Source organism: Felis catus, chromosome E3 (assembly GCF_018350175.1).
Source record: "Felis catus isolate Fca126 chromosome E3, F.catus_Fca126_mat1.0, whole genome shotgun sequence".
NCBI lineage: Eukaryota > Metazoa > Chordata > Mammalia > Carnivora > Felidae > Felis > Felis catus.
This window is the reverse complement of record NC_058383.1, coordinates 39,244,566-39,272,072: the sequence shown is the minus strand read 5'-3', so window position 1 is coordinate 39,272,072 and position 27,507 is coordinate 39,244,566. Positions and strand designations below refer to the sequence as shown.

Sequence of the window (27,507 nt, the reverse complement as noted above, 5' to 3'; positions counted from 1 at the left end):
CCGGAGAGGAGATCGGAGTTCAGCCGCCCTGCCTTCTGAGTGCCCTGGGGAGTTGGGGCCCCACCCACGCCGGCACGCCCCCCTCAGGTCGGGGTTGGATCTGACAGTCAGGGGGCTGCTTCACCGGCACGCTGTCGACAAGCATCGGCGCCTAGACTGATGGACGCCCGCGTTTACTGACCGGAGGAAGACCTCCTCCATGGTGGTGACCGAGGCCCCGAAGCTGGCGATCCCCAGCTCCTTCTGCTGCTTCTCCAGTTTGGCAAACAGACTTTCGAACCTGGAAGCAAGACCTCGAGTGAAGAGCTGCCTCTCAGTGACTTTGGAGGCAACTTATTCCTTCACGTGGCCCGGGGCAGGGCAGAGTGGCCTTGGCGCCTGGAAAAGCTGCCTGGAAAACCGTGAGTTGGGTTTGTTTCCCCCTCTTTTTCCCTACGTGACATTTTTTTTTTTAATTTTTCTTTCAACGTTTATTTATTTTTGGGACAGAGAGAGACAGAGCATGAACGGGGGAGGGGCAGAGAGAGAGGGAGACACAGAATCGGAAACAGGCTCCAGGCTCTGAGCCATCAGCCCAGAGCCCGACGCGGGGCTCGAACTCACGGACCGCGAGATCGTGACCTGGCTGAAGTCGGACGCTCAACCGACTGCGCCACCCAGGCGCCCTGTTCCCTACGTGACATTTTAAGAGAGAGAGCATACATGCGCAAGCTGGGGACGGGGGCAGAGAGAAAGAGAGAGACAGAATCTTAAGCGGGCTCCACACTCAGTGGATCCTACGAGCCCATGAACTGAGCGGAAATCAGGAGTCAGATGCTCAACTGACTGAGACACCCAGGCGCCCCGGCCACATGACCTTCTGCCGTGAGGACTTAGGCCTGAGATACTGTTTGCTAGAAAACATCCACGTGAAATCACAAAAACCAAAAAACCAAAACACCTGGAGGATATTCATTTGATTGCAGGGTAGCGCTTTCTAAGGAAAAAAATCACGGAGGAAAAGATAGGACCCGTGAAATGTAAAGTATCTGCATGGGGAAAAAAGTCCCACAAAATCAGTCAACGACCAAATGGAAAAAACTGCAGCAAAAATGGTTGATATCGCTCCATAAAATGCTCTGACTGATACACGAGCAAGAGACAGGAGCACACGATATCCAGAGAAAGCCGTGTGAGCGGCGGCAAGACCGACCTCCTGTTAGCAGGAGTGGAAGGAAAACAAAATGCCATTTCAGCCACTGGCTACGCAAATATTTAAAAAACAACTTCATCAAAGCTGGCAAGCGTGGTGTAAAATGGACACTGTCCCGTCCTGCTGACGGGGAAGTCACGTACATCACCTCTGCGGGAGGAACTTGGTCCCCTTTGCCCCTCCTGAGGGGGTCACTGGAGATTTAGACCGAGAGTTTTCTAGAAGGATGTCTCCTGGTGTATTCTTGGGGGGAAACCAGGAGTGCGTGGTGCTGGAACAGATGTTGACGAAGTCACGGTGTGACGGAGTGGGGGAACCCAAAACCACACCATCGATCGGGCTAGTAGCAACGCTAAACAGACTTTAAAGATTTATACCCCAAAGTTTCTGAACGTGAATCGAGGGTTGGGTTCTTACCCCCCACACCAGAACCTGCTCTGTTCACAAGGCTTCGGCGCGTGACTCACAGCGTGAGACAAAGAAGACACACACATTCACGATTCCATGAGGAGCTCATGGGCGCTGTGCGCGGGCGAACCCGGGAGGAGGGGCTGGCCGTGTGCCGAGAGGGACAGCAGACACTCTCCACCCAGGGAGGGTTCCCAGTTCCATTGCACTGGTTCTCCACCTGCTGTCACAGCTGTGGGCTTGGGAGCCCTGCTGGCCGAGCCTGACAGGCAGGAGCGGGGGACCCTACGCACGGAGCCTCCCGAGGCCCACTGAGCCCCCTTCTCAGGGCCGTGCCTGCGCCCCCGGGGACGCGTACCTGTGGGTGCTCTCCTTGGGCAGGATGAAGGACAGCTCTGCACCGGCTCTGCTCTCCAGCGTGGCGCTGGGGACGTGGTGGCGCACCAGCCGGGAGATGGCCTCGGGGTCACAGTGGGGCTCCTTCACCAGCGTCATGTGGTAGCCCGCACCTGCAACAGTGAGGAGCCCCCCCGGGACGCCGTGTCCCACTTCTGCCGTCCCTCCGGGCCCTCGGCTCGTGACCAGGACAGGTCGTGGGAAAGAGGCCGGAAAGCAGGGACGGCGGCACTGGAGCGGATGCACCTGGACCCCTCGGTGCCATCCTCGGGGCTTTTCTCCCAGGCCCTTGCTGGGCAGAGACGCTGGGGGACCTGGGAGCGCTGCCGGTAAGGACGTGAGGCCCAAGCTGGGCTCTGCAGTCCACTCTCAGGCTGCGGCAGGAACAGTCCCCAAGACCTGCCCTCTCTGCTTTCTCCACAAGGGAGCCCCGGACAACGGCGGCCCCGAGGGTGACCACGTCTGGTCGCCATCCGCCAGGCAGGGCTGTGCGCCGGCCAAGGGACTGGGGAAGGGAGGTGTACAAGTCCCGGGGTGTCTGAGGAGGGGAGCTTGTCTGTTGGTGGGATGTGGGTGGGCCTGGGGCATCGGACCATGAGCTGCCTTCGAGGAAGCCACACTCACATGGCAAACCCAGCCCTGGAATGTGCCACAGGCCGCGCGCCTCCACGGTAGCCAGTGTGGCCTCTGCAAGGGCACCGCTGGTCTCGGCGGCCTTGGCTGACGCTTGGCTGCCCCTTCCCGGTCACGGCGGGATGTTGTCCTAACCCAATCAAGACTGCTCCCGCGCTCCCTCCTCCCGTCCCTGTCCCGGCAGCAGGGCCCCGCCCGCCCCGCTCACCGTACTTCTGCTTGAGGAACAGCGAGGACCCGCAGCACTGAAGCTCCCCCTTGGCCATGATGGCCACGCGGTCCCCCAGCAGGTCGGCCTCGTCCATGAAGTGCGTGGTGAGCAGCACGGTGCGCTGGCTCTTGTGCTGCTGCAGCAGGTCCCAGATGGCCCTCCTGGAGACGGCGTCCATGCCCGAGGTGGGCTCGTCCAGCATCAGCACCTGCGGACCCGGCCGAGGAGCCAGTGGCGGGGTGGCGGGGTGGCAGGGTGGCGGCGGCTCCCCGTGGCCGCCCGCCGTGCTGGGCGCCCCGCCCCGGGGCCTCCCGCCCGCCTACCTTGGAGCCCGCGATGAGGGCGATGCCGATGGACAGCTTGCGCCTCAGGCCCCCGCTCAGGCACCTGCTCAGGGAGTCCCGCTTGTCCTCCAGGCTGAGGGCGTGCAGCATCCGCTGGACCTCTTCGGGGCACTTGAGGCGGGACAGGCCCTTCAGCTGAGACAGCGGGGGCAGGGACGTCGGGCAGGGGCTCCCGGCCTTGGCGCCTCCTCCTGCCCTCCGCGTGCTGCGCCGTGTGCCCTGACTTCCCTCCCCGCCGCCCCGCTGCAGGTCTGCAAGCAGCTGCTCCAGGTGGGTTCTATTTGGTGGGAAGCTGAGGGTTCACGCCTTGGGGCCCAAGCTCGCAGACAAGGAAACCACTACAGAACCTAAGCGCACTCAGCGGCCGGCTCACCTGTGCGTAGAAGTACAGGTGTTCTGCGACGGTCAGGTTGTCAAACAGGATGTCGTGCTGCGGGCACAGGCCCAAGCTCTTGCGGATCTGAACCATGTCCTGTGAAATCTCGTACCCGTTGATATACGCCCGGCCGCTGGTTGGGGGAAAGAGACCTAGGGCCAAGCAGAAGACCCGGAGGCCGAAGTTCAGCGGGAACACCGGACCCTCTCCCCACCCCCGTCAGCACGAGGTGTGACCCTTGTCTGGCCGGACCGCTGACCGGCCGGCCGGAGCTGAGGCCGTGGCGCCTCACCTGTGAGCATGGAGAGGGTGGTGGTCTTCCCCGCGCCGTTGTGGCCCAGCAGCACCGTGATCTGCCCCTCGTACAGGTTCAGATTCAGGTCTCTGACGGCTGCTTTGCCCTTGTTCCCCACTCTGAACACCTGCAGCGAAGGCCGAGGGCGGCCCTGGACTTCAGGCCCTGCCTGGCCCCCAGCCCCCGCTGGAACACCTGCCCGACGGGTCTCAGGAGACAGTGCCCAGCGTGGCCGGCCAGTGCAGAGGTGGGAAATTTCTGGCGAAGTGCTGATTGGAGGCCATGCCTCCCCCCACCCCCGCCCCGGGTGATGTCTGTCCCGCTTCAGTGGACCAGCAAGTGTTTGGGGGCAGGGCTGACTCCGGGGTAAGCCCAGGCAGCATGCACTGCTGGCTCCCCCGAGTCACCTGAGCCCTGGGGACAGAGCCTGGGGAGGGGTCAGAGAGCAGCCACGGGGGTCTAGGAGCAACAGGGCCTGGGGGACGGCCCCCAGCTTGGAGACAGCCCTGGGCAAGGTGGCAGGTCTCATGCCCCGTGGCATGAGGTCCCCGTCCCCACCCACCCCACAGGGTGCAGCACCTTGGTCACATGCTTGATCTTGATCCCGGCCACCAGGTCCTCTGGCTCAGCCTCAAAGTACTCGGTTCTGAGCACTTTCTCTGGATCATCATCTTCCTCTTCTTTCCCCAAAACTGTCTGTGGGTGCCCGCACCAGTACGAGGGCTGGGGTGGAAAGCAGACGGGTCTCAAGCAGCCAACTCGTGTCAGTTCATTGTGTTTGTGAGGAATGGCAGCAGGTTCCCCGACACGCCAAACACTGTCAGCAAACAGCCCTCGCCCGGGGCCCTGCTGCAGAGGTGGGGCGGCCCGAGGCCTCTGTGGGGCGCGGGTGCACGCGGCTCCTCCCTCATCTACCTGGGGAGGCTCTGAGCCTCTTTCCTGACCCGCCATTTGGGCACACAATCCCTGACAGGCTTGTTGGTGGTGCAGACAACTCACATGTGACACAGATGAAAAGTAAATGAGGACCTTTAAACCAAAGACAGGCTGCTGAATGTTCCAGTCCGGGGCACTGTCCGGGCAAAACAGGAGGGAGGCTGTGTCTCCATGCCTGACTGGCCCTCACTCAGCTACACAGGAGCTCACAAAATAAGCAAGAGGAGCCAAAAGGCCTGGCCTTCCCTTGCTATGAGGAAGCTTCCCCGCCCTCTGTCTAGACAAGGACCACAGCCATCTGTCTAGAAAATCCCTGCCCAATGTCTAGACAACAACCCCTGCCTTCCATCTAGACAATAACCCCTGCCATCTGTATAGACAATGACCCCCACTCTCCATGTAGACAATGACCCCTGCCATCTGTATAGACAACGACCCCCGCCTTTCATCTAGACAATGAGCCTTGCCATCTGTCTAGACAACGACCCCCATCGTCCATCAAGACAATGACCCCTGCCCTCTGTCTAGACAATGACCACCACCATCTGTCTAGACAACTCCTGCCCTCTGTCTGGACAACGACCCCCGCCTTCCATCTAGACAATGACCCCTGCCATCTGTATAGACAATGACTACCACCATCTGTCTAGACAACTCCTGCCCTCTGTCTAGACAACAACCCCCGCCTTCTATCTAGACAATGACCCCCACCTTCCACCTAGACAATGACCCCTGCCTTCTGTCTAGATAAAAAACCATGCCCTCAGTCTAGACAAGGAACCCTGCCCTCTGTCTAGCCACAACAATGCCAGGCTGTGGGATGCGTAAGAATACAGCCACAGCCCACGCAGAACCCCTGCCCTTGGGTGGTCCATGGGCACAGATGACACACGGGTGTGGGGAGGGTCACAGGAAAGGGAAGAACCGGGCCCCGGGAGAGCCGCCCCTAGCTAAGCCCCACAGGGGCACCCCCATCTCCGTTCTTGGTACTTCCCATGCCTGGAATGGTTCTAGCACACCACGGCCTGTTGGTCTTTTTTTTAATGTTTGTTGTTGTTGTTTGAGAGAGAGGGAAAGAGAGAGTGCACGCATGTGCACAAGCATGAAGGGCAGAGTGAGAGAGAGGGAGACAAAGAATCTCAAACAGGCTCCAAGCTGTCAGCGCAGAGCCCAAGGTGGGGCTCGAACCCACAAACTGTGAGATCATGACCTGAGCCGAAATCAGGAGTCGGATGCTTAAGTGACTGAGCCACCCGGGTGTCCCCAGCCTGTTGGTCTTAAGGGACACACTTCTCACGTTTTACAGGGCTCTGAAATCAGAATGTGTCACAGATCATGGAGTGCCACAGTTAACTGTCACCATTTGTCTTGGTGAGAAAGTGACAGTGCCCCTATGGATCAGGGGCACCTTAGATGTGATGAAACACTCCAGTGTCTTCATGGTGAGTATGTGTGGAACCAGAGAGGGGACACTCAGGTGGCACCTCACCCGCCAGCAGCAGGGACTGACGGACCACATGGTGATGGCCCCACGCGGTGCTGTGCTCAAAAACGAAGGTGATTCCTGAAAATGCAGATACTTAGTTCAAAGATGAAAACAAAACTTATAATTATGCACAGGTATCTAAAAGTATATTTATACACAGATTCACACACATTTGTATTTAAGATAGCTAAGTTAGGTTTAAAAAAAAAGCTTCAGGGTGCCTGGGTGGCTCAGTCAATTAAGTGTCTGACTCTTGGTTTTGGCTCAGGTCATGATCTTGTGGTTGGTGAGTTCGAGCCACGTGTTGGGTTCTGAGCTGACAGTGCGGAGCTTGCTTGGGATTCTCTCTCTCTCTCTCTCTCTCTCTCTCTCTCTCTCTCTCTCTCTGCCCCTCCCACACATACACACACAGTCTCTCTCTCAAAGTAAAGTAAACTTAAATAAACAAAAAAACCACCCCAAACAAGTTTCGAGACTTGTACAACATGGTCCCCTTTTCGTAAAAGCAAGTGTGCGTATATCACGCACCCACAGGCTCAGGCTGCCGGAGGGTACGTGCTCAGAACAGTCTGAACCACTGCACACCAAGGGGTCAGCACGGCTCGTCTCTGGGCGGTGGGACTGTGCCGGGAATCCCAGCAACGCGATCATTTTTACAAGAGGCTGGAGGCTGTGTTACTTGGTAGGTGGAGGAACTAGTGGGATATTTGTTTGACGTGAGGCCGGGGGTGGGCGTGTGCCGGTCCCGTGCTGCAGGGCCAGGGCGAGCCCTTTCCAGATCCTGGACTGCAGGGGGCTCATCTTGGCCAGTAGGGGGTCTCAGGGCCTTTGGGACACACGGCTCCCGGACTGCACGCGGGACATGCCCGACGAGGCGTTGAGTGCCAGGGACCGGAGGGGCCCGGGGCGTGTGCGGGGGACGCCCCTGCCCCCGTGCGGAAGAGGGCCGCCAGCACTCACCGTGATGAAGAAGTACCAGGGCTGGGGCACGCCGAACTGCCCTGGGAACACGGCCTCCACGTACCAGGTCACCAGGCCGTAGAGCACGGAGTCCAGCAGTAGCATGCCCAGCACTTGCCCAAAGGAGAAGTCATCGTCCACGTTGACGGGACTCAGGAGGTTTCGCCACTGGACGCCCACGCCTGGAAGACACCGGGACGGGGGCCTGAAACGGCCCCTCGGCCCCAGCGGCACCGCGCGCAGGTCCCCGCCAAGCCAGCGCGACTTCTCCCTTCCCGCTTTTACGGCACACCTGCGACTTTCCTCGAGGCTCTAGACAACAGCGAGCCACAAAATCGGAAAGTTACAGAACACAGCAAGAGCCTGTGGACTGACGAGGGAGGCTCAGGTTTGATTTACGACCTACGTGCACATCCGTCCACGTCCACGTCCGCACACACGCAGACACACATGTACATATGCACGGTCTGGGTGAAGGCCAGCTCTGGAATAGTGGACATTCAATCCGGGTCTTTTCAGAAACCGGGAGGACCTGACTCACACACAAACTCTCCTTAGCGGCGCTCGTAGGGTTTCGTCTTCTGTGGGTTTGCCGACAACAGCCCAAACGGTGCTTGGGGATTGGCCCCAGGGCCCCTCGCGGAAATGGCTATGCTCTGGCTTTGATCACTGTTCATTCTCAAGCAATTAGAAGTTTGCGTGTGTAAGTAAATTCAGCGTTAGGGTGCCTGGGTGGCTCAGGTGGTTGAACGTCTGACTTTGGGCTCAGGTCATGATCCCACAGTCCGTGAGTTCGAGCCCCGCATCGGGCTCTGTGCTGACAGCTCAGAGCCTAGAGCCTGCTTCGGATTCTGTCTCCCTCTCTTTGCTATCTCCTCCCATTTCCTCTCGTGCTCTCTCTCTCAAAAATAAATAAACGTTAAAAAAAAACAACAAAAAACAACTTGAACCTAAGTAAATTCAGTGTAGAACACTGAGAACAAGAGTGGCTGTATAGTTATACTCTTCTTTGTTAATGGCTTTAAAACAAAGTGTCTGAACCCTGCAAGGCGCAGTGCATCTTACTTATTTATTTTTAAGTGTTTGTTTACTGATTTTTGAGACACAGGATGTGAGTGGGGTAGGGGCAGACAGAATCCCAAGCAGACTCCACACTGTCAGCACAGAGCCCAGGGTGGGGCTCGAACTCATGAGTCGTAACATCATGACCTGAGCTGAAATCAAGAATCAGACGTGGGGTGCCTGGGTGGCTCAGTCAGTTGAGTGTCCGACTTCGGCTCATGTCATATCTTGCACTCTGTGAGTTCGAGCCCCGCGTCAGGCTCTGTGATGATAGCTTGGAGCCTGGAGCCTGCTTCAGATTCTGTGTCTCCCTCTCTCTGCCCCTCCCCTCCCCTCAAAAAAATAAACAAACATTGAAAAAAAAAAGAGTCAGATGCTTAACTGACTGAGCCACCCAGGTGCCCCATAAATGTAGACTTTTTTTTTATTAAAAATTTTTGTTTTACATTTAAAAAAAATTTATTTTTGAGAGATAGAGAGAGACAGCACAAGTGGGGGAGGGGCAGAGAGACAGAGGGAGACACAGAATCCGAAGCAGGCTCCAGGCTCTGAGCTGTCAGCACAGAGCCCGATGCGGGGCTCGAACTCACTGACTGCGAGATCATAACCTGAGCCGAAGTCGGACGTTCAACCGACTGAGCTACCCAAGCGCCCCCATAAATGTAGACTTTTAAAATGCACTGTCAGAGGCACCTGGGTGGCCCAGTCGGTTAACTGTCTGACTCTTGATTTCAGCTCAGGTCATGATCTCACAGTCTGTGAGACTGAGCCCTGCATCAGGCTCTGAGCTGACAGTGCAGAGTCTGCTTGGGATTCTCTCTCTCTCTCTCTCTCTCTCTCTCTCTCTCTCTCTCTCTCTGTCTCTCTCCCTCTCTACCCCGCCCCCCTGTGCTTGCCTATTCTCTCTCTCAAAAATAAATAAACAAGTGTACATTTATCACATACTACTAAACACAGAAACACAGATTTTTTTAATGAGTATTTTTAGAATGATGGAAACAGAGAACGAGTGGCAGAGGGGCAGAGAGAAACGGAGACACAGAATCTGAGGCAGGCTACAGCTTCTGAGCTGTCAGCACAGACAGCTTCAGCTCATGGATGGCGAGATCACGACCCGAGCTGAAGCCACACGCTTAACCAACTGAGCCATCCAGGTGCTCCAGAAACACAGATATTTAAAAGCCAAAGTGTCAGGGGCACCTGGGTGGCTCAAGTGACTGAGCATCCGACTTCTGCTTGTTCATGATCTCATGGTTCCTGAGTTCAAGCCTCACAGAGGGCTAACTGCTGTCAGCGTGGAGCCTGCTTCGGATCCTCTGTCTCCCTCTCTCTCTCTCTCAAAAATAAATAAACGTTAAAAATAAATAAATAAAAGCCAAAGTGTCAGAAGACCCTGCCAAGGAAGAAAACATTTCTAAAGACAAGGCCACGTGGAGGTGCCACAGGCTCTCTCCTCCCACAGACCCCCACCAGGAAGCCACAAGAGCCAGGACTGCGGGGAATGAGACCAGGCAGCCCGAGACAGAGACCCGGGGTGCACGGGGCCGGCACCGCAGGGGCACAGGTCAGTCCCGGGATGGGAGACTGCACTCCACCCCCTGAGAGAGGAGGCCAGAGCAGCGGCACGTGCTCGGGGACGGACGCTGGCACAGGGCGGCCACGCAGAAGCTCGTGCTCCCCATCCCGCCTCCTCTCAGCACAGGGGCAGGGACAGCTCCTTCCAAGGTCCTGAGCGCCCGGGGAGCCCTGGAGAGCCCTGGTGGCACGCCCCAGCGGGTGGCTTTCAGGGTTCAACCGGACCCTCTCCACCCTTTCCGGAAACCTGAGCGGGAGGCAGCCCAGGTGCCAAAGTCAGCACAGTGATGCGCTTTGTTCACCCCGTGACGTTTACAAGATCAGGAAATTTCACAACACTCAGGACAACAGCTCTGGCCAGGTGTCCGTGCCCTCATCCCCCCTTACTGCGTAGGGAGGGGCTGGTTCTGGTTCTGCCACTTGACCGACAGCAGGGGGTTGTCTCCTCCCCCCCTCCCCTCCCCCACCCCCCCTCGTTCCCTGTAGACTTTGGGACCAGGTGCTGAGTCAAGACCCCCACGGGGTCCCGCCCTCCCCCCCACCCCCGCCACCGGCAGGACCTTGCGGCCACACTGCCCCCCACGAGTGGTGGCCGCGCAGCGCGGGACACGTTAACGCTCTGTCCTCTGGGCTTCAGGGCTCCTGCCCTGCCTCCCGCCTGCTGGGACGTGAGCCTCCCGGTGACTGAGCACCTTCTGTCCCACCCCCGGCTCCCTGTCAGGGAGCCACCCGTCAGGCTCTCTTAGTAACTCAGTCGGCGAGGGCAGCTCGCCAGAAGGAAAATACTCACCTTTCGCTTCAAATTTCCCCATGAGCTGGGCCCCCATCGCCATGGCGACATTGGACAGGAGGCAGGACAGCAGCTTCTGGCTGAGGGTCATCCAGTTGTACCGGGGGGCAACGAAGAAGTAGGGGGTGTACGTGAAGAAGTACAGGAAGCCCCCTATGGCTGCTGCCATGTTGGCTACGGATGGAGAGAAGACAGGTGTGCCGAACACGGGCTGCAGCGCAGGACTGAGGACCCCGGGCGCCACCCACGGCCTCTCCGCTCGTCCGGGCACGTGTGCCGTGGGGAACGTGACCCCCAGGCCGACTTCCCCAGCCCTGTGCTGCAGACTGCACCTTGACCGTGCACACCGGACCCCCCAACCCCCCGGCCCGACCCCGCTTCCCACCAGGCATCCCACTCACCAGGGAGCCTGGCACACACCAAACAGACAAGCCTCTCCCCTCCCCTCCCCTCCAGGAGTAGCCAAAATCAAGAGCCAGAGGCCCCGCTGACTGAGCCTAGAGACTTTTAAGAATATTGAACCCACTCTAAGCTAACAGTATTTTTACAAAAATCAGCTAGATTTCCCACAATTTAGTGAGAAAGGTGGCACCGGGTTATGCTTTTGCAAACCTCTGTAATGTCTGATTTAAGAGGTTAGAGCTGGATTCTCGTATCTGCTCCCCGTTCACCCTGCCGTATCACACCGTTTGGGTTGAGGCCCATGAAGGAAACCGCCTTCATCCAGATAAGTAGTTGGAAAAGGAGGAGGAATTTTAACAGCCTTCTCGATATTTCCGGACATTCTTCTCTGAGACAGCGTTACTCAGGCGGTCGTTTCTCGAAGGCCACGTGCCACGTGGACTCAAACTGACCAAAGAACTTTTCGTGCTCTGTTATGTGAAAATCCACCTGTCTATCCTGCACTCTGAAGGGGCTGTGACTCGTGCATGATTTTGTAATGTGATACGTGGGTCGTGAGGAAAATATTGCTTGTTGAGCTACGTGGACCTTTTAAATGTAAATAAATACATTTTATTATGTGACATACTGGAAAAAAATCTCACCGGTAACATGGACACCAACCTCCTAAGAGATCAAGCGCGTCGTCACGCGCAAGGTGTTAGATTCAAGTATGTAAAATCCTATTTTGGCTTGAAAGCTTGAATTTTACAACTGACATCAGGGGCGCCTGGGTAGTTCAGTCGGTTGAGCTTCCGACTTGGGATCAAGTCATGATCTCGCCGTTCCTGGGTTCGAGCCCCTTGTCTGTGCTGATAGCTTGGAACCTGGAGCCTGCCTCAGATTCTGTCTCCCTCTCTCTCTGCCCCTCCCCTGCTTGTGTTGTGCTCTCTCTCTCAAAAATAAATATTAAAAAGAATTTTAAAAATTCAACGGACGTCAGATACTGCCAGTTATTTTCCTTAAAAACCAGCTCCCATTTGAGAAAGTGCCAAATATCCAAGGGGAGTAATCATAGTCTGATGGTCATTCTTCCCAGCAAACACGGTGTCCCGTGAAAACAGTGGCTAGTTTAGCCGACAGCTCAAACAGGTGCACACAAGCTTTCCCTCCAGACACCTCCCCACACCCACCAGCATGGCTTCTACCAAAACACCCCCAGGGCACCCGACTGAGTGGCTCAGTCGGTTGAGCATCTGACTTTTGATTTGGGTTCAGGTCATGATTCCGGGGTCTTGGGATCGAGCCCCACATTGGGCTCCATGCTCAGTGTGGAAATTCTCTCTCTGCCCCTCCCCTGACCTCTCTCAAAATAAATAAATAAACTTTTAAAAAACCACCCCCCGAGTCAGAAAATGACGAGTGCTGGCGAGGTGCGGGGAAAGCGTGTGCCGCGGGCGGGAATGGAGAGCGGCGCGGTCGCTGTGGAAAAGTCTGGCAGTTCTTCAAACAACTAAACAGAGAGTCAGTAGAGGACCCGCAACTCCCGCTTCTGGGTCCGCGGCCCCAAGGGCTGGAGGCGGGTCTCAGAGAGGTGCCTGCACATGCACGGTCACGGCTACATGATTCACAAGCGCTGGACCGTGGAAGCACCCGCGTGTGCGGTGACGGGTGGATAAGTCAAGTGGCCCATCCACACGACAGAACGTCACTCAGCCTTACAGGGGAAGGGAATCCCGAACCCGCTGTGACGTGGATGAACCCCAGGGCGGTTCGCGCAGCGAGAGAATCAGGCACAAAACGAGAAGTAGGTGTGATCCCGCTCACGCGAGTTCCCGCCACTGCAGAGACAGAAGGTGGATGGTGGGCACCAGGGCCGGGGAGGGACGGAGACTCGGTGTAAGGGGGACAGAGCTTCAGTCTGGGGAGACGGAAAAACTCCGGGGTGGGTGGTGGGGAGGGTTACGACACAGCGCGGAGCCCACTCGACTGTGCGCGCAAAAATGGTTATGGTGGTAAACTGCCCGTTATGTGTATGTTGCCCCAACAAGAAAGGAAAAAAGAGACGAGGACAACGCGAGAGGCAGGGACGGTGATCACGGAACTCAAAACCGGGTCAACGTGTGAGCGGGATTTTGTGGAGCTGAAAAAAGACACCAGTCCTCAGACCAAAGCGCAGGTAAAGGAAGAGACACCACCCGGGACTGCCAGGCGACGTGCGTGGCCACGGGAACACACCCGGCGTGGACAGCTTTCCACGGCTATTGGACACGACTCGGGCGGGAGAGCAAGGTTAGGACATGCTAGCGGCCAGAGAAGAAAGGGCTGGAATCAGGTGCGTGCCCAACGTCCCGAGGACAGGGTCTGAATGAAGGCACAGAGCACAGCACCCCCCAGCCGTGGCTGCTCTGACTCCGGGCGGGGTGGGGGGCTGGGGGGGACACAGCAGGGTTTCGCTGGGGCCCCTGCGGGCCCAGGGCAGGACGGCTCACCTCTGCTGAAGAAGGCGCTGACCATGAAGCTGAAGGAGACGGAGGCGGCGGCAAAGCACAGCAGGAAAACCAGCACCAGCGAGGGGTCGCTGTGAGCAAGCACCGCCACGCCCTTCCTCACCTGCATGGCAGGCGTCCATGGTCACCCGGGCAGGCCGCGGTGGGGAAGGTGGGGACAAAACCAGGAAGACCTTAAACATTCCTGGCCTCCAACGAGAGTGGACAGGGTGGGAGAAGGGCCGCGCGCGCCGTCCTCCCCTCCCACCCCCCACCCCGGAGGCCGAGCCGAGGCCGGGGTCGCCTGGGGTGCCGCGGCGGCCTCTCCCGTCCGCCCGACCGCCAGGCTCCTGGCGAGGCCACACTCACCTTGATGCAGAAGAGCAGGGTCACGAAGGACACGGCCACGAAAAGGAAGAGGAAGAAGAGGAGGAACCAGGCGCTCCAGTGCAGCCAGCTGCTGAGCCCCATCATGCGCATGTACTCCTGGGGAGAGGGCCGCACTGACACCCCCGCACCCTGGCCTGCGGCCCGTGCCTCCGGGCGCATGCGCGTGTCACGCCGGGCCACCGGGGGACTCTCGCGGGTCCCGTTGTGCCGGCATCCCCTGCCCTCCTCCTCCCTCTCCCCACGCGTGTGGGCACCAGCGTTGGTTCGTGAGCCATTTCACGTCTGCCGCCAACCGCGTCATCGCCTCACTTCGCTGCTGCTATTTCCGGTGCCCCAGCAGACGGCACTCCCGAACCCTCTCCCGGCCACCTGCCCGCGCGGCTTACAGGCCCCAGCGATCGCAGATGTGGAGTCACTGAGAATACGCTAAGTATCAATTCACCAGCCCTGCAGACACCGCCAGGGAAGGACTTCACACAGCGTCTGGGTCACTTTGGGTGCGTCACTGGGATGACTTTACAGGTGACGCTAGCACACAACTGTACCCAACTAAGGCAGGGACGTTCTTTGTGGTGACGCTTTCCTTAAGCCCCATCCCAGTGAGCCGGGCGGTCCACACCCACAGCTGTCCCCGATCTGTGCAGAGTGAACGGGCCCTCCGTGAAGGCTGTTTCTCTCTAGAGTGGCTCTGCGCAGCAGAAACGGAATGTGTGTGTATATAATTTAGAGTTTTAGTGGGTGCCTGGGGGGCTAGGCCAGTGAAGCGTCTAACTCTTGATTTCTGTCAGGTCGCGGTCTCGAGGCTCGTGAGTTCGAGCCCTGCATCAGGCTCTGCACTGTCAGCATGGAGCCTGCCTGGGATTCTGTCTGTCTGTCGCTCTGTCTCTCTCTCAAAAATAAACTTAAAAAAAACCAACAACAACTTAGAATTTTACAGTAGCCACAGCCAAAAAGTGAAGAGAAAGCAGTGCAATTAGTTTCAAAGCCGTGTCTTACTTGACCCAGCACATCCAAACCGTGGTCTTTCCAACGTTTCAGACCTTAGCGCGCTATACGCAAAATGCGGTGCTCTGTCGGGTGTGAAAGATCTGGATGTACTGGGCCTGATTTCACAGAAACCCGGGGGTCACCGGCACCACGGTGGGCGTTCGGCCCACGCCCCGCCTGGATGGCGCGGGGCCGCGTGGGGCACGGTACCTTCAGCCTCCTCTCCTTCTCCTGCACGACGGCCCGGATGACAGTGAGGGAGCTGTAGGTGAGACTCAGCACAAGCAGCAGGGGGAGCTGATACTGCATGGCGACGAGGAACGGGTCCGAGATGAAGGGCGGGTAAGGGAACCTCTTGGCGATCACGGTGAGCTTCTCAAACAGCTGGTGCGTGGAGGCGTTTGCGTGGTACTGCATGATGGCCCGGTCCACCGCGTGCTGCACGGCCAGGAAGCCTTCTCGGATGTACCCTGGGTGCGGAGCACAGCACGTCCCGCACGTGGGTGGGCTCGCGTCAGAAGGGCCGCATCGCGGGCGCGTGCCCTGAGCTGTGCCGGGGTCTCCCTGGCGAACGCGGCCCCGGAGCGACACCACCTCACGCTCCTACGGTGTCCCCGGTCTTCTAGCTTGTAGGAGCCGCCCTCATCTCCAGCCCGTGGCCCCTGACCCACCCCCAACGCCAGCCGGGCGGCACCTCTCTCACCCTCCCGCCTGCCTCCCGAGCCCACTTCGAAGGACCCCGTGACTGCATCAGGTCCACCAGACAATCCGGCGTAACCAGCTGCTGTCGTGAGGCCCGCTGACTGGCAGCTTCTATTCCATCCCCCCACCCCCCAAGCTAGCACCACAAAGGCAGGCGGAGTCACAGCCCGAAGGCCTTCGGGCGTTGTGCCAGCTCCCTGCTGGCCCTTTCCGGCCCCCTCCACGTGGGCGGTCATAAGTTCTTCCAGCGAAGGGCCAGGGAAGAGCGGCAGGCTCGGGACAGGGAGCTCCAGTCCCGAGCCTGGCCCGGCAGAGCGGCCTAAAGAAGAGGTGGGCACAGCCACAGGGGAGCACAAGGCAGCCCGAGTCCCCGAGGACAGAGAGGGGCACCCTCATTCAAAAAGTACAGTGACATTTACAACACGACCCAGCGTCCTGGAACACGGAAATGCCAGCAGCCTGCAGCCAGCCCCTAAGGAAAAGAGGAGAAAAGAGCCCAGCACGGCGGGTACCACGTCGCCCTTGGGTTTGAGACTTCTGGGGCTGGGGCAGCAGTTACCGACACCCGCCGTGGTGCTGGATGGGGGTTCAGCTCTTCACAACCCACCTGCAGAGCAGCTGGCCGTGTCTCCGTTGGACACGTGGAGCCACTGAGGCGGGGGAGGGACAGGGCCCCGGGACACTGGTCTTATCATGTCACACTGCTGCTCGTGAAGCCTGTCCTGTCACCTCATCTTTGTCACCACAACTTCTGGGGCTGCTCAGCGCTCTGAGGAATGGAGGCGTCACCCTGTCCCCCATCGTCTCCCGCCGCCCGCGGGTCTGTGACCACGGCGAACACCTTTGCACGTGTGCACCCTTCCTCCCTTCTGACTATTCCAGAGGCTGGATTCCCATCAGGGGCTCAGCGGGTCTGAGGTGTGGACACGGGGCCGGGGCAGAGTCCAGGCTGGGGACGCTGAGGGCATGCTGGGTGCCAGGCCCGTGTCCCTTCCACACCTCAGGGGTCTTTGTGTCCTTGTAACTGGTGTGGACTAATGAGTCCTTAACATAAAACTATGTGGACCCCTGTCATTTGCTGAAATGTTTTCCCCAGGCTCCTACTTGCTTTTAACACTGGTGTTGTATGTATGTACCAGCACAAAGCAGACACACATATCAATGGAACAGAACAGAGAACCCAGAAATGGACCCACAAATGTATGGCCAACTCATCTTCGACAAAGCAGGAAAGAATATCCAATGGAACAGACAGTCTCTTCAGCCAGTGGTGCTGGGAAAACTGGACGGCGACAGGCAGAAGAATGAACCCGGACCACTTTCTTACAACAGACGCAAAACTAAACTCTAAACGGACGAAAGACCTAAACGAAGCCATCAGAATCCTCGAGGAGAACGCAAGCAGCAACCTCTGTGGCCTCAGAGGGAGCCACTTCCTATAACACATGTCTCTAAGGCAAAGCAAAAATGGACACTTGGGACTTGCTCAAGTTAAAAAGCTTCTGCATAATGAACGAAACAACAAAACTAAAAGGCAACTGATGGAATAAGAGAAGACATCCGTAAATGACATATCAGATAAAGGGCTGGTATCCAAAATCTATAAATAACATATCAAACTCAACACCCAACAAAACAAATAATCCAGTGGAAGAAATGGGTAAAGGACACGAACAGACATTTCTCAAAAAAAAAAAAAAAATACTCAACATCACTCATCATCAGGGAACTATAAATCAAAACCACAATGAGATACCACCTTACACCTGTCAGAATGGCTCACGTTAACAACTCAGGGGACAACAGATGTTGGCGAGGATGCGGAGAAAGGGGAACCCCCTTGCACTGCTGGTGGGAACGCAAACTGGTGCAGCCGCTCTGGAAAACAGTGTGGAGGTTCCTCAAAAATTAAAACTAGAATTACCCTACGACCCAGCAATTGCACTACTAGGCATTTATCCAAAGGGTACAGGTATGCTGTATCGAAGGGACACATGCACCCCAATGTTTATAGCAGCGCTATCGACAATAGCCAAAGTATGGCAAGAGCCCAAATGTCTATGGAATGACAAACGGATAGAAGAGATGTTGTGTGTGATACACATATATACACACTAGAATATTACTCAGCTATGAAAAAGAAGGAAATCTTGCCATCTGCAATGACATGGACGGAGCCAGAGGGTATTATGCGAAACAAAATAAGTCAGAGAGAGACAAATACAATTTCACTCATACGTGGCATTTAAAAAACTAGATAGGGGCACCTGGGTGGCTCGGTCGGTTAAGCCTCCGACTTCAGCTCAGGTCATGATCTCACAGTTCGTGAGTTTGAGCCCCGCAATGGGCTCCGGGCTGACAGCTTAGAGCCTGGAGCCTGCTTCGAATTCTGTCTCCCTCTCTCTCTGTTCCTCCCCCTCTCATGCTCTGTCTCTTTCTCCTTCAAAAATAAATAAAAACATTAAAAAAATTTTAAAAAGAAAATAAAAAACTAAACAGAGGAACATAGGGGAAGAGAAGGAAAAATAAAATAAGATAAAAACAGAGAGGGAGACAAAGCATATGAGACTCTTAAATACAGAAAACGAACTGGGGTTGCTGGAGGGAAGTGGGTGGGGGAGGGGCTAAATGGGTGATGGGCACTGAAGACGGCACTTGTTGGGATGGGCACTGGGTGTCGTATGTAAGAGATGAATCACTGGGTTCTACTCCTGAAATCAATACTACACTACATGTTAACTAACTTGAAGCTAAATAAAATCTCGGAAGAGAAACAAACCACAAAACAGAGTCATTGGTGTTACGTCTTTTCCTTTTTTGTCAAATTTCAAGTTTGTACCTGGTGCAGTTTGCTGATCTTTCTCCTGTTGCTTCCAACCTCAGGAAAGTGTCCCCACAAATAGAACAGTCCTGGCCCAGGCAGTGGGTGTGGCTACCCCCTGGGGCATCGTTTAGAGACATTCCTGGGTCTTTCCACCAAAATCTCCAACACGCTCTGCCTCCTACAGGCCGTGGGATCCCGTGTTCTCTGCAACACCCTGGCTGCCTCCTGGAACCCACGGATGGGTCCCAGCTACTCCTCGCTTACCCCTGGCTCCACTCCATTCTAGAACACAATCTTGCTTGCGAGGAGACCAACAGGTCGACTGCCCACCAAGGTCACATGGGAAAGACCGACACACGCAAAGACAGGGTACAACTGGCCAAGATCCAGTTTCTGCAAGCGCCCCACGGATGCAATTTAACCCTGGACAACTACTCAAGGACCACACGGCTTCCAAAGCCCATTAGCCTGGACACAGTGGAAGCCAGGGAGAGAAGGGAGGTGTGAAACCAAGCCCACAGATCGGATGCAAACTGACCGAAACACAGAGGTTTCCTTCGAGAGCATGTGCCCCCTGGGAACCAGAGAGACGGCCTTTGCCATCCTGAGTATTTTAACCTTTCAGAACCCAGTTTTCCCAGAAGTTTCCCTCCTTCTACGCAGAAGAAGATCAAACGCTCCTTTAGGAGTATTTCTGCAAAGAAAGGCAAGGTGGGACCCCCGCGATCACCAGGCAGTGGCCCAGTGAGGGATCCAGCCGCTGCCCGAGCTTCTCACCAGGTTCTCCGCCGTCGGGGGACGCGGGTTCCCTTGGTCCTGGGTTTGGGAACAGTGGGAAAAGGGAAGTGGTGTGCCATCCTTCGGTCTCTTTCAGGAAAAAGGAGCCTGTTCGGGTCCACATGTAATTTCTTCGTGTGTAACTGAACCGTAAGTGGTATCTCACCTGTGGGACCAAAGATAAAGCCACTTGCTCTGATTGACAGGCACAGAGGCACACATCCGCGTCAAACCAGAGACCCATCAGGGGGCTCGGTGCCGTGAAGTCACCACCTCTCCTGCCCCTCACCAATGACACAGGGCCCCGGAGCATCAGAGCGAGTGGTCCTGCCCAGGGCGGCGACAGGGGCCCCGCAGCCGAGCCCCCGCAGTGTTCTCGCTGTCTCACTATCTACCTACAGGAACTCTGCACCTGAGGCATCCCTGATAATCGGCGGAGGGCTGCAGAAATAATGCTCGGGGAACTGGACAGTGTTAATTAACCGGGTCTTAATGCCATCAGACGGGCAAAGGACTTCCTTTTGTTTGTTTAAATAGATAGCTGAAATTCTAATGCCGGGGTGGGCAGGTCCCAGGTGTCTGCTCCTTTCCCACCTGCCCCATCTGTGCACAGAGGCCTGGAGACGCGGGGGGATGAGAGTCTGCAGTGCACTGCCTCCTTCAGGCTTCCTCCACCGTGCAGCCCGCCAGGCTAGCACGGCACCGGGCGCCCTCCGAGGGGCCCGTGACAGTGACGCTGGCCCCGCAGCAAGGCCAGGTAACACCTCCCAGGCTGGCAGAGTCCCTTTGCAGGCCGGGCTTGTTTTGGGGGAGGGAGAGCGGGGCTTTGTGGGGCGGGGTCCTCACCGCCAACGGTAGGGGCTCCCTGCTGTGGTTGAAGGTGTGCTCGAACACTATGGCGGCCAGCACGTTGGAGGAGCGGTTGTCGTACCTGACGTAGTCCTCAAAGTCCTTCTCCGAGCGGAAGCCCCGAGCTGTGGGAAAGCCGTGAGCTGCCCGAGCGCCTGTCCCACTCAGCACCCTGGCTGCTCCGGGTCACATTCAGATCAAAGACTGCACAGGTACAGGTTTCCTTTGGGCTTTGTCCGCCTGCCCTCAGGGGTCAGGGAGGCTTTCGTTTTGGGCAGAGAGACCGGCAGCCGAGGGCACTGGTGCCCCTCCCCTGCCCCCCCCCACCCCATCTCAGAGACTGACCCCGAGTGGGGAGGCTGCGTGTGGGGTCGGGAAGATGTGAGTGGATGCTAACGTAATGTGTCACACGGTTTCTCCGTCACCAGACCCTGCTCCACACGAAGGGCTTCCCGGTCATCACCCAGTAAGGGCCAAGGACCTCCCCCCGAGGTTACATTGCCTAAATCGAGAGGCGGGAAAGGGATCGATCACGCTTTTCACACTGGAAGCAGAGTGAAGGAAGGCGACAGGCACGCGTACCGGGAGTGTCCCTCGGCAGGCTTCCTGATGCCTTCTGCTAGCTCTGTCCTCCCAGAACCACAACCCAGAAAAGGCCCCAGCACCGCACACTCCCGGCACACCTTGCCCCTGTAACGCAAGAGCCTTCCCGGGGCGTGGACGGCTGTTCCCACCACGAGTAATCGGGAGCGGTTCCAGAGCCCGTGCTGCTGCAGCGGGCACACACGGGGCTCCACTCCGCCCTCGCAAGTCTGGTCCCCACTCTATGACGAGTGACCCGTCAACAAGGGGCGATGCCGGTCTGGCCGCCGGCCGGGGCCGCTCGCCCGGGCCCGAGCCCCACGGCCAGACGCGACGGGATCCAGGGGACACCTCACCTCTCATGTTGATGACCAACGTCCTCCGCGCCGTCTCTGTGATGGTCTTCACGGCGTCGCTGTGGGACGGGATGTAGGCCAGCTCCCAGGCGTCGCCGGGAGGGGGGAAGCTGAAGAACAGGGGCAGCTCCCGGATGGACTGGCCGGGGTAGATGGTGGCGTTGGGCACGTTTTCCGACTGGATCTTCAAGCGGAGCCAGATCAGGATCCCAGAGAACAGCAGGGGCAGGAAGAGCTCCAGGACGGTGACCAGCACTCTGCGCTTCTGGAAGAGGAAGGGAGGGCGCGGCGGCGGGGGTCACGGCGGCCTCCCCGGGCCGCCCCTCCCGGGTCCCGGCGCCCGGCGCGCCCCGCACACCCACCTGCACCGTGTAGTTCTTCCAGAGCAGGAGCGCCAGCTGCCTGAGCGCCGCCATGTCCGTGCCCACCGGAAGGCCGGGTGCACCTGGGGGCCGGGAGACTCCCTCAGACGGGGCCCTCCTGCTGCGTCCCCCCTTCCCGGCCGCTGCGCGGTCGCCAGCGCTGCTCCGGCCGCTCCCAGAGAAGGCGCGCTCCAGGGCGGTGACCGTCTCCTCCCGAGACGCACCCTCAGAGACCGGCTCTATGCGCCACGCGCTGCTGGCGCTGGGTGACCACCACCCAGGTGTCCTCTGTGTCCTCTGTGCTGCCTCTCCGCTCATCCCCCCTCCCCCGGCTTCCCTGGCCACGCTCACAGAACCAGCGAGAGCAGAGAGCGGCGCGGTGGGGAAGACAGGCCGGGGAGGGGGGCTCGCCCTGCTGACCGGGAGTGGACACGGTAGGCGGACAGGTGGGCAGAACGATGGCACGGAGCCTGCTGGCTCTCCCGCCTTGAATGCGCGGGACCAGTTTTTCCTGCTTTAACCGTGAACGCTGCTATGTGGCCTCCCCGTGACAGAAAGAAGATCTCCAAAGAAAACCCGCCCCGTGGCACAGTGGGATATCGTATCTAACACCGGTGCGCAGAGCTGGGCAGAACCGAGAGCGGGGGGGAGGGGGGGTTGTAAAGGCCTCCCTCCATCTGGGGAAGTGCATTTCCCTAGGCGTCTGGGGTCTAGCGTGAGCAGAGACACGGGGCCCAGGTGAGACGCTCACCTGCTACAGAAGGAGGTGGTGTCAGTTAGCTCAGGAAGACCCCACAACGCCCAGGACACGGCAGCACCGCCTTCTGGAAGCTGCTGGCATGAAGGCTGGGGGCGGACCAGGCTGCTCAGACCCAGGGTGGGCACGTGGGCGGTGGAGGTGGGGACACCCCAGAGCACTCCTGGTTCCCGTCCGCACGGCCAGGTCGCGGGGGGACCTTTCAGGGGCCCTTCGCGGCTCACAGTCCTTCAGGTGAGGAGACGCCTGTGTGACACACGCGGAAAGTTCTGAGTTCAACGAACTGGCTCCGCACACGGGCGGAAACAACCCCACACAACCAGGGGCCGTTAAGAGGCGCGAACGCTCGGACAAATGGCTAGGGAATCGTTCCTCCGTGAGCGCACCGCACGCTAACACCACCACCCGGAGAAGCCGCCGTGAGACCCCGCAGGCGGAGTGAGAACGCGTGGGTTTTCTTAAAAAGGCCAACTTTACATTTGGCCTCAGTCGGTCGGAGTCATTTCCAGGAAAGCTCTTTTTAAAATGAAACTCTTGCTTTTTTTAGTTAAGAAGTGGCGGTGCAGCTCCGTCTAACGATGCTCAAAATGTATGCGTTCGAGAGTAGTCAACAAATACTGGTAGAGAGCACGACTCAGAGAAGTTACTTACAAATTAACCTACGATACGCTTTTAATTAACTGCATGGTTAAAACGTGAAGGCATGAGAGCTGAGATAGTATGGAGTGCTATGAACTAGTGACTTAATAAATTATCCAAATTCTTTCAAAATTAACAAGGTGGAAAAACTGTCATAAAATCAGTTGTGGACAGTTAATAAAAGAGTAGTGGTTTCGTGAGACCCGTGAGGGCCTGTGGTTTATAAAAGGTTTCCAGAAGCGGGTTAGGCTAAGACGGGAAAGCACTTCCTCAAGCGGGGCCCGTCATCCCCAGGACAGGCGGACGGGCACCCGGCCGGGTTGAACTTTCTTCCTCTACCAAGATGGAAATACAAAAAGGTCACGGTTCAAGGAAGTCTTCTGGTCAGAGAAGTAGAGGACTTCCTTTGCTGGGAAAGTCTGGCCAAGAAAGGACACATTCCCGTGCTTAATCCTGCCTCTCCCGGCTGAGGGCTGGGGAGGGCGCAAGGTTAGACCGGGCGTGTTCCCGCAGTCCCTACGAGGCGACAGCAGCACCCGCGAACTGACCTGGGTCCTGGCAGAGGCTCCCGGCCGCGGTCTCCCTCCAGGGCTACGGCACGACTGGCTGGGAGGACGCAGCTCTGTTTCGAGGGCTCTGGGGTGGGGCCTGCGGGCCTCTCGAGTGCGGCAGGGTGGCTGACGCCTCACGGGACATCAGGAGGGGCCCGGGGCTCGCTGGCATGACTCTTGGGCACCTCTGGGCGAAGGGAGGGCTCTAGAGCAAAACATGGAAAGCGATCATGGAACACCTCTCACCAAGTTAGAAAACGAACAGCAAAACGGATTGCAAGTGTGTTACTTAAGACAGAGCAGATCCGGTAACAGAGAAAGAAGGGTTCAGGGGGACAGAGGCCGCAGGGGTGGGTCTTCGTTCCCCCCGATGCATGGAAAGAGAAGCATTCACATCCTTTTTATGCTTCTAGAGCTCCTCTAGCCCTGGCTTCTGCCGTCTCCACTCTTACAAAGAGAGGAGGAAGCACCTGACCCGGGATCGCACAGTAAGAAAGCCGCAGAGCCAGGACGTGACCCTCCCTGCCTGTGTTGCTAACTACCACATCCCCGTGGATCCTGAAAGTAGTCGACATCTTTATAAAATCACATGTGTTGCTCCCACAATGTAACATTAGAAATCACACAGAAAATACTCCTGGAGCCCCGCCACTTTGATAGGTGTTTATTTCTGTGTCTCTCCAGCACCGGGCCCGTGGCCTCACGCACGCCGGGCGCCATCCAAAGTCCCAACCGATGCCGTACTTGCTTCCGGTCTGTTTCAGCAAAAAGAAATTTAAAGGAGATTCCCAGAATTACAAAATCTGGGAAGCTTTCTGGTTATGAAAGCAAAGGTACATGAGGAAAGGAAGTTAAAAGTTGCTTCAAACACTCAACGCGGAGGCACAGAGTCCCCAGAAGTGGCGGTGACGGCGACCCGGAGCCAGCCCCGCGCCTTCCACCCCACGGCAAACACTCAGGCGGGGGCCACTTGCAAAGCCGCCACCTCCGCCCCCCAAGAGCCGCTGAGAACTTCCCCTGTGGGGCTCCCTTCGCTCCTCAGGGGCAGAGCCACGAGGGGAAGGGAAAGCTTCCCCCGCCCCCACTAAAAGCTTTGTTTGTTCACTGTTAAAATATTAAACTTTACACAAAGCGTTGAGTATTTCGATGTTTGCTTTTTAGGTGAGTCACTGAATTGGTCCACAGTCAGCGCACCCTGTGGCCTGCTAGCTCCTGAGGGCTCTCAGAGTGGCGCACAGGATTCCTCTAAAGACGGTTTTTCCAGTAACTTGCGTGCGTTCGAGATCTGTGGGTCGTGCTAGTTCACGGGCACTGTGACTGTGCAGATGCCACGCTGGCGGGGTTCTTCAGGGTGCGCCGAGACGCCCACGCACCTCCACTGCCTCACCTGTGCTTTCCCATTCTGGGCTGGAACATGCCCCCCCCCCCCCCGTCTGTGTGCTCGTGCAAAACCAGGTTTCATTTCAGCCCATAAGGAACAGGGTGGCATTAACGCTTCCAGAGAGGTCACTGCCGAGGCGGCCTCGAGACCAGCAAGGGGAAATGCCCAGGGCCCCGGTGCAGGGCACATGCCCTTGGGTCACGAGCTCCTGTCACATCCCGAGCTCAGTGCATCTCCTCCCAGGGAAGCCTAAGTCTGCCCAGGCTGGAGGACGGCACGGTGAGAAATGGGGGGCGGGGGGGGGAAGTCTCCACAAAGCTGGGCCTCCCTCCGCGTGTCACACAGGGAGCAGAAAAGCACATCCGTTCCACGGGCGTGGAACAGAGACAGGGCCTTACTGGTAGCACTGGCCAGGACTCGGCACTTTTCCTGAGGAGTCAGGTTGGTGAGGACCTGTCTCAGCTAGGGAGGCATTTCCTCATCGACACGGGGAGTCCACGACAGTCATTGGTAGTAAAGGCCTACGTGTGTACACGCCAAATAGGTACTTAATTAATGCTTGTGGGTAGAATCTTCTACGATACACAAGACAAAAAAGCATTGATTCATCCAACAGACATCTGCCAAGTTCTTGCTGTGCAAGGGGGGCCGAGGGTTTGGAAATGGGAATCACAACATTCCTAACCCAAGATGCTCACAGCCTGCGAACGCGTACGTGTACCGTAAGTGCCGTGGCTCGAGCCAAAGGAGGCGTCGGGAGATTCTGGAGAAGATTGGGTTTATTGTGTGCGTGCGCACGACGTGGGGGAGGGAGGCTCTGGGAAGGCTCCTGGGGTGGGTGACAAGGGAGGACAGTCTCGAGTGTCCCAGTAGCTGGGCGGGGGGGGGGGGGGGTGGGATAAGATCACGGAAAAGTGGAAGAGTATGTGGTGGGGAGTGGCCGTAGTTCTTAGAGCCTGGGGAGGGAGCAGCAGGGAATGAGCCAGAAAGGGAAGTGGACTGAGGCCTCAGACGCTGTGCCGAGAAGGCAGCGGGGTTGGGGGAGGGCAGTAATGCTGCTCCTCAGGTGTTGATCCAGGATCTCTGGTTTTTTTTGTGGGGGGTGTTTTGCGGGGAGGTGCCCAGTAAACATGAAAATGTCTATTTCAATGGATTCTGCAGATACAGTGTCTTAATACCAATAAATAAACACTGTAAAACACAGGCTGAAAACAGCAGGCACGTTCATAGAGTCCGGTGCCTGCCAGTGAACCCCACTACTGAGCTGTGAGTTGGGTGAGCAAGACGACCTACTAGAATAGACGGTGACAAATTGCACTTGTAAGTATTTTTCTTTAAAACTGAGGGACAAATTGGCTTTACCGACACTCAGTACACAGAACGACCGTGGCAGTCCTGCTGGCCTGTGTGTTGGGGACCATGCACCCGGGGGGCAGGAGGGGCTCTGAGACACAGCGTGGCCCTGGGCCCCCGCCCACCGCTTTGCTTGGAGCCTCGCCCCCGTCTTGAGACTTCACTTGACTCGGGATATGATGCGTTGTGCTCAATTAAAACAAACAAACGAAATCACAGCTGAAGCTTTCTGATACTTTGTAGGGACTTGGGAAGTGACCGTGAACACCGTCAGTGACCGGGAGGCTCATTGGTTATCTCAGGACTCAGCACGTAAGGAGGAAATGCAGACTCTCTTCCGAGAGGCCTTTTCTTTTACTCAATGGCGAATGACTGCGTGAGTGTGTCAGCTAGCTGATTTCTTTTAAGCCAACACACTCAAACCTGTCCCTTCAAAGAAAAGGTGACAAGGTGTGAGAGCTGCGGCTTTTCAAACTAAACCCCAGAGCTCGGAAGGGTGTTTGGAGTGGGTGTCCGCTGCAAGAGAGCCATCTACACACACGCTCACACCCACACTCCAGGAACCTCGGGCGCCAGAAGCTTCCCTGCCCCGACAGCCCCTGAACGCCTAGGGCCCCAAGAACCCTCGCAGGCTGATAAGCAGGAGTGAAAAGCAAGTCTCCCAGCTGGGAGCGCGGTCTGTGTGGCTTCACAAGTGACGTTGTGAACATGGCATTTCCCTGTGACACCACCAGAACCAGGAACTGAAATACACAGAACCCAGAGCCAGACCTGCCGACCAGGGGACTCAGGTTTCACCAAGGCTTCATAAATGGGATGGAGTTGGTTAAACATCCGACTTCAGCTCAGGTCATGATCTCGCGGTCCGTGGGTTCGAGCCCAGTATCGGGCTCTGTGCTGACAGCTCAGAGCTTGGAGCCTGCTTCAGATTCTGTGTCTCCCTCTCTCCCTCTCTGCCCCTCCCCTGCTTGCACTCTCTCTCTCTCTCTCAAAAATAAATAAACATTAAAAAAATTAAAATAAATGGGATGGAGACTTGCTCACAAGGCTTTCTTTTAGAAACAACATAGGAGGGTGGTGCCCGGCTGGCTTTGTCGGCAGAGCACACAACTCTTGATCTGGGGGTTGGGAGTTCAAGCCCCAAGCTGGGCAGAGAGATTACTTAAAAAAAAAATCATAAAAACAGCACATGTTTTTAACGTCGGTCTGGTAGCGTCAATATGTGGAACAAATTTAATCATGTTTGCTCTGCCTCTTGTCCCTTTAAAAGGTCTGTATTTCTGTATGTATTTAGGTCTGTGATTTTCAGGACACTAGTACCCGGCTCTACTTAACAAATGAATAATTAAAACCCATGGGGTACAAGCTCAAATTCTTTGACGCATACCAGCACACAAGAAACAGCTGGTGGACGATGTAATTACCCGAGTGGCCCCTGCATAGATGAGGTGGGAACAGATCCA

At 57.0% G+C, this 27,507-nt stretch overlaps 1 protein-coding gene across 3 annotated transcripts in view; it reads right to left on the bottom strand.

The window, feature by feature from the left end:
* ABCA3 (ATP binding cassette subfamily A member 3) overlaps positions 1 to 22,251 on the bottom strand; it is a 36,784-nt gene extending 14,533 nt beyond the window's left edge. Inside the window, exons 1-17 of one of the 3 annotated variants that reach the window (XM_023247118.2) lie at positions 22,115 to 22,251; positions 21,364 to 21,446; positions 21,002 to 21,266; positions 20,061 to 20,188; positions 19,215 to 19,380; positions 15,122 to 15,381; positions 13,904 to 14,020; positions 13,538 to 13,658; positions 10,665 to 10,838; positions 7,238 to 7,419; positions 4,435 to 4,578; positions 3,853 to 3,982; positions 3,558 to 3,712; positions 3,164 to 3,319; positions 2,838 to 3,048; positions 1,959 to 2,109; positions 182 to 280 (exon numbers count right to left, since the gene is read on the bottom strand). In XM_023247118.2, coding sequence (XP_023102886.2) covers positions 182 to 280; positions 1,959 to 2,109; positions 2,838 to 3,048; positions 3,164 to 3,319; positions 3,558 to 3,712; positions 3,853 to 3,982; positions 4,435 to 4,578; positions 7,238 to 7,419; positions 10,665 to 10,838; positions 13,538 to 13,658; positions 13,904 to 14,020; positions 15,122 to 15,381; positions 19,215 to 19,380; positions 20,061 to 20,188; positions 21,002 to 21,266; positions 21,364 to 21,417 — 2,513 coding nt within the window. In that variant the 5' untranslated portion in view covers positions 21,418 to 21,446; positions 22,115 to 22,251. Of the gene's footprint in view, positions 1 to 181; positions 281 to 1,958; positions 2,110 to 2,837; positions 3,049 to 3,163; positions 3,320 to 3,557; positions 3,713 to 3,852; positions 3,983 to 4,434; positions 4,579 to 7,237; positions 7,420 to 10,664; positions 10,839 to 13,537; positions 13,659 to 13,903; positions 14,021 to 15,121; positions 15,382 to 19,214; positions 19,381 to 20,060; positions 20,189 to 21,001; positions 21,267 to 21,363; positions 21,454 to 22,114 lie in introns of all 3 variants that reach the window. The other 2 variants (XM_023247119.2, XM_045047514.1) reach the window with 2 other exon arrangements.
* Positions 22,252 to 27,507: the final 5,256 nt, after the last annotated feature.